Consider the following 9,051-nt stretch of genomic DNA (forward strand, 5'->3'; position numbering starts at 1 on the left):
ATATAATAATATAATTAAATCTATTGTATATATTTATATACAATAAATATTGTAATCTACTAATAATATTAATATCAAACTAATAAATATTCTAGCAAATTTCAGATACTGGAACTTGGGAGTTTTGACACCTTTATAGCTCCATTTTACAACAGATATAAAAATGACCTTGCTCACTTTTAACCATCCTTAACCACATTAAGCAGTTCCTACTTCAGCTCTTGGAAACATCTATCCCTCATAGCACTGTGTGGCAAATATATCACACAAAAATCAAATATTTTGTTTTTTTAATTAATTTCTTAGCTGGAGATGCTGAACACGGAGGTTGCAAGAGATGTCTGGCTCCAGAGTGGTGATGACTGGAGGAAATAGCTGCGAGCTGCTGTGACCAGAGACTTCCTGGTGGGTGCTGGGGGAGCGAGAACACGAGAGAGGGATGAGGAGGAGATGTAGGTGCAGAGCTCAGAACAAACCAGAGCTGCAAACCACATCCTGCAGCATCTGAGCGGGGCAGCTCAGCTGCTGAGCGGGGAAACAGGAAATCCAGCGGCCTGGGCGTCCCTCCTGAGGGACACCGTGAACACCGTGCTGGGGTCGTGGGTGAGCTTGGGGAATCTTTTCCATCCCATGGTGATTTTCCTGAGAACACGGTGCTGGGTTGATGACTGGACTTGGTGACCTTTTCCAGCTCCAAGTTTTCCATCCCATGGTTATTTTCTTGAGAGCACAGTGCTGGGCTGATGATTTGACCTGGTGATCTTTCCATCCCGTGGTGATTTTCCTGAGAACACAGTGCTGGGGTCATGGCTAGACTTTGGGTTGATGGTTGGACTTGTTGATCTTTTCCAGCTCAAAGTTTTTCATCCCATGGTTATCTTCCAGTGCTGGGCTCATTATTGGACTTGGTGATCTTTTCCAGCTCCAAGTTTTCCAGCCCATGGTTATTTTCTTGAGAGCACAGTGCTGGGCTGATGATTGGACTTGGTGATCTTTTCATCCTGTGGTTATTTTCCTGGGAACATGGTAGTGGGTTCATGGCTGGACTTGGTGATCTTTTCCAGCTCCAAGCTTTTCCATCCCGTGGTGATTTTCCTGAGAACACGGTGCTGGGGTCATGGCTGGACTTTGGATTGATGGTTGGACTTGGTGATCTTTTGCAGCTCCAAGTTTTCCACCCTGTGGTGACTTTCCTGAAACACAGTGCTGGGTTGATGGCTGGACTTAGTGATATTTTCCAGCTCTGAGTTTTTCCATCCTGTGGTGATTTTCCTGAGAACACAGTGCTGGGTTCATGGTTGGACTTGGTGATCTTTTCATCCTGTGGTGATTTTCCTGGGAACACAGTGCTGGGGTCATGGTTGGACTTTGGGTTGATGGTTGGACTTGATGACCTTTTCCAGCTCCAAGTTTTCCATCCTGTCATGATTTTCCTGAGAACACAGTGCTGAGTTCATTATTGGACTTGGTGATCTTTTCCATCCCATGGTGATTTTCCTGGAACACAGTGCTGGGGTCATGGCTGGACTTGGTGATCTTTTCCAGCTCCCAGCTTTTCCATCCCGTGCTGATTTTCCTGACATGTTGTGAGAGACTGATTTGTGGCTTAAACATTGCTAAAATCATCAAAGTGCTTTAGCCCACTGTGGCAAACTGGAATTGCAGTCCAGCTGTGACCACAAGAGCCACCCCTCCCCAAACACCTCCAAGTGGAATGCTGGATTTTGAAGCTGGGATAAGACAAAGGCGATACTTTCATCCAATTATCCCAGATCTGGGAAGAAGAACCGGATATTGGAAGAGAGATTGATGCTGCCAGCTCAAACAATCAAGGGCGAGTTATGATGTGCAAAGGCCACAAACTGATAAGGGAGTTTTTTATCAAGGACACTGCCTCTTTGTCCCTGCTCCAGGGAATTCTGCTGGGATAATTCCCCTGCCCTGGAATATCGGGATATTCACAGCTCGGGAATTCTGCTGGGATAATTCCCCTGCCCTGGAATATCGGGATATTCACAGCTCGGGAACTCTGCTGGGATAATTCCCCTGCCCTGGAATATCGGGATATTCACAGCTCGGGAATTCTGCTGGGATAATTCCCCTGCCCTGGAATATCGGGATATTCACAGCTAGCCCCGAGGCGTTCACCTCGGCCATAAAGGGCCATCATGGGCCACAGGGACTGAACTGTGCCGATACAAAAGGCAGCTGCATCATCTCTGAAGGTGTCAAAGAGGCCCGAAGTGGCCCACAAGATTCCATCATCCAGGGTGATGGAACTCCCCGCTCCAGGGGAGGCAAGTGGAGTGAATACAAACCCAGATTTTTGTGTTCTGTGCATTTCTCCCGACACCTCTTCGGGATTTCCCCTCATCCCCAGGTGGATCCACTCTGTGACCACCAGTTGGAGCAACCGACAGTGGGATTGCAACAACCAATTCTCACCACGAGACCTGTGGGTGGTGAGATCTTTATCCTCTTATCCTTTCTCTCTTTTCCTTGTATCACATTTTCTTAAGTGTTACTTTTATGCTTTTGTGTTCTCATGTTACTGTAGATAATAACAGCCTAAATGGCTGCATGGCTGTTTTCCTCTGCAACCAAATGGCTCTTAAATAAACCTTTCTAATAAATATATATATTTAATTTTTTCCCCCCAAACATCAATTTTACCCTTAGCTTTCTAGGGTGGGTAAAACAAACCCAGTGGAGTTTGCAGCAAGCTACAAATGACAGCAGCTGGCTGACAAGCAATGCCACCAGTTATGATTTTCCCTGGTCAAAAACTCCTCAGAAAGGGAAAGTTTTAGGCTGGAGAAACAGGATTTATTGGCTTGCTTTGACGATAATTGGCTGTTACCTGGAACTGGAAGGAACTGGAAGCTGGAGGGGTGGAAAGGCCTGGGAGAGATGCACAGCTCCTCTCAAGGTGGTGCTTCATGATTTCCCCAGGGCTGTGTTGAACTCCCGTGGAGGAAATGCAGCACAAGACACTGAGCTGTGACATGGAGCTTGTGGTGTCCAGCCAGGATGTTTGGGCTGAGAATGGTGACAGTGAGTGACAGCCATCACCACTCTGCTGGGTGTAACAGAGTCCCTGACAAGGCCTAAGTCACATTCCCAGGATCATTTGGGATGGAAAACACCTCCAGGATCATCCAGTCCAAGCTGTGACTGACCCCACCTTGTTCCCAGCCCAGAGCACCGGGTGCCACCTCCAGCCCTTCCTTGGACACCTCCAGGGATGGGCACTCCAAACCTCCCTGGGCACTTCCAGGGCCACCCTTTCCATGGAGAAATTCCTGCTGCTGCCCATCCTGAGCCTCCCCTGGCCCATCCTGAGGCTGTTCCCTCTCCTCCTGTCCCCGTTCCCTGGGATAAGATCCCAAATCCCCCCCAGCTGTCCCCTCCTGGCAGGGAGTTGTGCAGAGCCAGAAATTCCCCCTGATCCCCCTTTTCTCCAGGCTGAGCCCCTTCCCAGCTCCCTCAGCTTCTCCTCACACGACTCCTTCAATCCCTCCTGAGCTCAGGGAGGTCTCAGGGAGGTCTCAGGGAGGTCTCAGGGAGGTCTCAGGGAGGTCTCAGGGAGGTCTCAGGGAGGTCTCAGGGAGGTCTCAGGGACTCATCCCATCCATAAGGAATGGCAGCAGGGTGGGTAAACCCAGCCCCAGCTCAGCCCTGCCAAGGCACAGTGCTCCATCCCTCAGACTGAGGGGCCACAGCTGGAGTGACAATGGCACAGTGTCCCCTGCCACTCCTCACTGGGCACAATCCACCATAAAAGTGCCTTTGGACACAGAAAATATTTCAGCTGACCACAGCAGAGGTTAGGGTGGATTTAATCACGAAGCAAAGTTCTTCATGGGGGGAGTTTGATTTTCACTTCTTTTTCTTCCCCTTCTTTTTGAGAGAGCCAGGCCAGGGATAGCCCCGGAATTCCAGGAAGGCAGCGGCGTTGTGAGAGATGTAGTAAGCGTTGAGCATGGCAGCTGGGCTGAAGATATCCACTCCTTTCACCTGCTTCTTTCCACCCTTTCTGGATCTTCTGCCTTTCCTACCCTTGCGTTTTTTGCCTTTGCCCGCCTGCGGAGAGAAAACGACCACAAACCCACTCGGTTTTGGGTCTTTGCTGTCTCACTTTTGGGTGGAGGATTCCAGGCTGAGAGAGCTGGGGATGCTCAGCCTGGAGAAGGCTCCAGAGAGAGCTTCCAGCACATTCCAGGGCCTGGAGGGGCTCCAGGAGAGCTGGAATTTGGGAAAGGCCTGGAGGGACAGGAGACAGGGAACGGATCCCACTGCCAGAGGGCAGGGATGGATGGGATCTGGGGAAGGAATTCCCAGAGCAGCTGTGGCTGCCCCTGGCTCCCTGGAATTGTCCAAGGCCAGACTGGACACTGGGGCTGGGAGCAGCCTGGGACAGCGGAATGTGGTTGGAAGGAGATGAGCTTTAAGGTCCTTCCAGCCCAAACCATTCCATGATCCCAAGACATCCCAGAGCAGCTGTTTTGCTCCATCTTAGTCCTGGCTCGGAGCATTAGCTCAGAGCCCCTCACCCCGACCCAAAAAAATCACTTTGTGGTGATTTTTATGCAAGGATTCACAAGCATTAATACAACTTTAATTAATTAAATTTAATCAGTTAATTAATTCACCCAATCCCTGTTTGCTCTGCAGGCTGTGAGAACCTCTAAAGCCATCAGACTGAGCTCATCACCATCCCCCTGTGCTTCCATCTGGCTAAAAAAAAAAGGTTTGTGCACAAAAGTTCTTTTCCACCTATTAATTGTTTGGGTTTTTTTTTAATTACTGCATGAGGATGCAATCCTGAAGTAAATCTGCCTGTGTTCATCCTTTCCTGTGTGTCTGCTTGTGACTCTTGAATCAGGAAATCAGGAGTCCCTCCCACAGCTTCCACAGAGCTGGGATGGAGCTGCTCTCCCACCACTGGTGGTTACACAAACCCAAACCCACGTATGTAGCACATTTTCCATGTCATCATTTCTAAAAACTCCTGTCACAGCTCAGCACTAAGTGCAAAAGAGACAAACATTTGTGCTCTGAGGTGTGAGAACAGAGTAAAGGGCAAAATCCTCAGAATCAGCCGGGAGCACAGCACGAAAGAATGTGAACAGCTAAAGAAAAATTAATAAATCAAATTTTCTACATAAAACACACAGACCCTCTATTACAGAAGCAAAAAAGAGAGAAAATAAGAGTGTGAACTGCAGCTGATGGCAGATTATTTGCAGAACTTGAGCTCAGATATAGGTTTGGGATGGCAACAAGCCTCTTTCACACACCTTAATCAGACAGAATTTGTGGAAATCTGTGGAATTTTACATGCTGGAATGTGCTCCCTTCACAGGGACATGTTTGTGCCAGATTTTACAGCCAGCCAGCCACCTGAGTCCCATTCCTTCTTTGCCCAGTGTCTCTGGTAGATTTTATGAACAGTTTGAGGTTCCTGGTAGGAATTCAGCCTGTAGCTGATCTTCGCAAATATAAAAGATTTGATATATATAAAATATATAAAAATATAAAAGATAGAGCTTGCAGGCTCTATATGCTATGTACAAAATTTTACAGCCTGAAGCCAAGAACAAGAATAGCTAAAAAATCAGAATTAGGTTTACACTTGAACACAAAGGTAATTTGGGCAGGTCAGTTCTGTCCTGCAGCTGTGGGAAGGAACCTTTTGGTTAAAAACAAGGATCTTTTTCCTTAAAAAAGTGTTATCAACACTTCTGAAGGATCAAAGGTGTTTTACCATGGCTGAGTCTTTTCACAGAGCGGCCAGGACTCCACATCAAGCCCTGGAGATGGATCCTACAACACAAAATTACACGGTTAGTTACACAGTATAAAGCTCCTGTGTCTGTGTAGGTCCCCACTAAACTTTGAAGCAAAAAAGGGAAAAAAATAGTTACTCCCTCGCAAAAACAGGTCGAGGTGGGTCATCCCTAAAAGCTGACTCGCACCTGTGAAATCAGCTGCTAATTGTCAAATTTCAAGACACTGAGCTTTCCAGCAAAGCCCTCGAGGTTTACAATCACAGAATCCTGGACAAGAGCTCCAAGACCAATTCCAGCCGCTCCCCAGCGCTGCCAGGGCCACCACCGACCCCAAGTGTCCCCAGGTGCCACATCCACATGGCTTTGAAATCCCTCCGGGGCTGGGAACCCCATCCAACCCTGCGGCTGTGCGAGGGCTGGGAAACTCTTTTAGGGCAGGAATTTTCCCCATATCCAGCCTCAACCTCTGGCACAACTTGAGGCTGTTTCCTCCTGTTCTGTCCCTGTTCTCTGGCAGCAGAGCTCGACCCTCACTTGGCTGCACCCTCCTGTCAGGGAGCTGTAATGAGCGAGCAGGTCCTTCCTGAACCTCCTTTTCTCCCGCGGCTGCCCCAACTCCACCTGCCTCACCGCGTCCGTGTAGAAATGGCAGAATCTCACCCTCCTGTGCCCACATCACGGCGGCTCTTCAGCGATCCCGACCCCTCTTCCCCCGCAGAGCCGCCATGGCCGCCTCTCCTTCCCCTCAGCGTCGCGTTGTCATAGCGACCTCAGGGGCGGGGTCTGAGATTGATTGACAGCTCCCTGTCCAATCCGATACTGACGCACACGCCCATTGCCCAATCAGCTGCCGGGGGGCGGTTCCCGCGCGCGCTTCCCGCCGCAGCGGTCGTCGCGGGGAAAAGGGCGGGAAAAGCTCTGAGGGGGGATGAGGGGCCTGAGGGGGGCGGCCGCCGCTATTACCGCCCTTGTCCCACCCACAGCCAAAAGCCCCAGGGAAATGTCACAAGGAGGCGAGAAAACCCCCAGCACAACAACTTCGAGCTGCGAGGAGGAGTGGAACAAGTCGTGCTTTCCCAAAGGTCTTGGAAAGATTGGCGTTTGGTGGACTATTCACGTTATTGCTGCGTGTCACGGGGGAGTCTGTTTAAATACCTGACTCAGCTTCTTTCACCACAAAAATATTTAAAAAACAACCTCTGCTTTGCCTCCTTGCAGAGCCACAGCTCTGGACAGCAGGCCCTGAAAAATGACGTGTAATGGAGGTTGAATATTTCCAATAAATTCCCATAAATCGAGGCTTGAGATGCAGGGAATAGATGGAGGTGGAGGGGTCTGAGGGAGGAATAGGAACATGAAAGGTTCATTTTGTTCTCTGCACCTTTTTCAGACACAACTGTTTTATCCAAGGGTAGTAATGCTTCTAAAGGCGGGGTGATTTTTAAATTTGGGAAAAATAGGAGAGAGGAGTCTCTCCTGATGCCTCAGCACCAGGTTTTCACTTGCAAAGCACTAAAAAAATAGGCACAAGTGTAAAATATCAGTAGGAGCTGAAATCCCTCATAGAAAAAAAAAAAATAAAAAAATGCAGTATTGCCAAACTCCAACAAACACATCAGCAAGTCTGCCTAGATCATGAGTTTATTTTTATCTTTAACATCAACCTCTCTAAACGTGCTCTCTGCTGTATAAGGAAACTTCCTTCTTCCCTAATAAAAAGACTTGGTAGAGTAGCTCAGGAGAAAAGTCTGTGGATCTGGGAATAAAATTCTCATGAATGACCCTTTGATAATGAAAGAAAAATTAAAAAAAACCAACCCTGCTTTCCACTTTGTTCAGGGAAACTTTGTGTCATTTGCATTAACAAACCACACGGCACAAAAGAAACAATCGTAATTACACTAATTATCTCCTTTTAGCAAAGACGACTGTTGGGAGGCCACATCATAATTATTGAGGCAAAAATGAAGGCGCAGAGCGGTGAAATGTTCAGTCAAGGAGACAAAAATCGTCCTGTGCTGTCAAGTGTTTGGTGACAGTGCTTGGACCTGGCTGCAGAACAAGCTGCTGTTTACACATGCAAGGCTTTGATAAATTATTAAGGGAAGCTTCTCAAACTCCAGAGTATAATCAGCCTGACCTCATACAGTCATTTCTGTGGTTACATGTGGATAAATACAGAGTCAGTCAGGACACAGGGGAAAAAGGAGGGGTATTTATTTTTAACACTGCCAAACTGAATGGATAAAGGCTAAATCCCCCCCCTTTTTTTTTTCTTTTTGGGATCACTGTCTTTTTACACTTCTGAAAGGAACTTTGTGTCTTTGTAGCCTTTTATCTTTCACGGAAATTTGCATTAAATTCACCAACCAGCTGGAAAGTTGCTTAGAGAAGAGTGAGAAATTAATAACTCAATTCCATATGCTTTACATCCCTAGGAAATAGGAAGAATCCACAAGAAAACAGAATAATCTGTGCTGAGGTGCTGAAGGAAAGGACTTACCCACAGCAAAACCTTCATCAACCACCTGGAGGGTGAAAACAAACAAACAAAAAAACTTCTTTATTGCAATTACAAAAAGAACTGGGAACACTGGAGGGTTCCTGGAACCAACAGTCCTGTTGAGGTGAGATAACAGATGTTCCTCCAGCTGTGCAGAAACCACCCAAAACTTGGTTCTGAAACTGCCTTGCTGGACATATAAAATGATTATTCCTTAACTGCTGCCCCCCAGCTCTTTTGAGAATCTTTTAAAGAGGAGAAAATCCTCATTGTGAAGCAAAAAAAGTTTGAAACTGCTGCTTGTTTGTCAGGATGGGACATAAATATTTCAAATAAAGGTGTAGCCTCTCCCTAAGTCCCTTTTTTATGCAGAGGTTCAGGTTTTCTGTGGAGATCTCTCTCTGGGAAGCAGAAAATTTGGTGGTGATGGTGTGAATAAATTTTAGTCCAGGATAAGTTTGTCCCATCCTCCACCACCCAGACATTCAGGTAAGAATTTGTGTTTCTAATCTCTCTCAGTAAAAATAACAGGCACTGAAAAGCACAATTTAAATATAAAATATAGAAAAATGCACGTTGGGTATGTACTGGTTATTTTTTCTTTTCAACATACTGTGGAGAAAAAAAAGACAATTTAGGGGGGAAAAAAAGGGTTTAAACCAAATACTTTGGGTTTTTTTGGCTTTTCTAAGTTACTTTAGTAATTTGTTTAATTTCCCCTTGAGTGGAGATGGGCAGGGGTGAGGGCTGAGTTTG

The 9,051-nt window shown here is 47.0% G+C and overlaps 1 protein-coding gene across 2 annotated transcripts; it reads right to left on the reverse strand.

Moving 5' to 3' along the window:
• Positions 1-3,805: 3,805 nt before the first annotated feature.
• SMKR1 (small lysine rich protein 1) lies at positions 3,806-8,818 on the reverse strand. Of its 2 annotated transcripts, none has more exons than XM_033514633.1 (3): positions 8,296-8,818; positions 5,768-5,826; positions 3,806-4,083 (listed from the first exon to the last, which is right to left on the reverse strand). In XM_033514633.1, exons 2-3 carry the CDS (start codon positions 5,768-5,770, stop codon positions 3,880-3,882), a joined length of 207 nt encoding a protein of 68 aa, XP_033370524.1. In that variant the 5' UTR covers positions 5,771-5,826; positions 8,296-8,818; the 3' UTR covers positions 3,806-3,879. The 2 variants fall into 2 exon arrangements, with proteins under 2 accessions (XP_033370524.1, XP_033370523.1); XM_033514632.1 differs by lacking the exon at positions 8,296-8,818 and adding an exon at positions 6,453-6,581.
• Between the last annotated feature and the right edge of the window lie 233 nt (positions 8,819-9,051).

This window comes from Parus major, chromosome 1A (genome assembly GCF_001522545.3).
Source record: "Parus major isolate Abel chromosome 1A, Parus_major1.1, whole genome shotgun sequence".
NCBI classification, from domain to species: Eukaryota; Metazoa; Chordata; class Aves; order Passeriformes; family Paridae; genus Parus; species Parus major.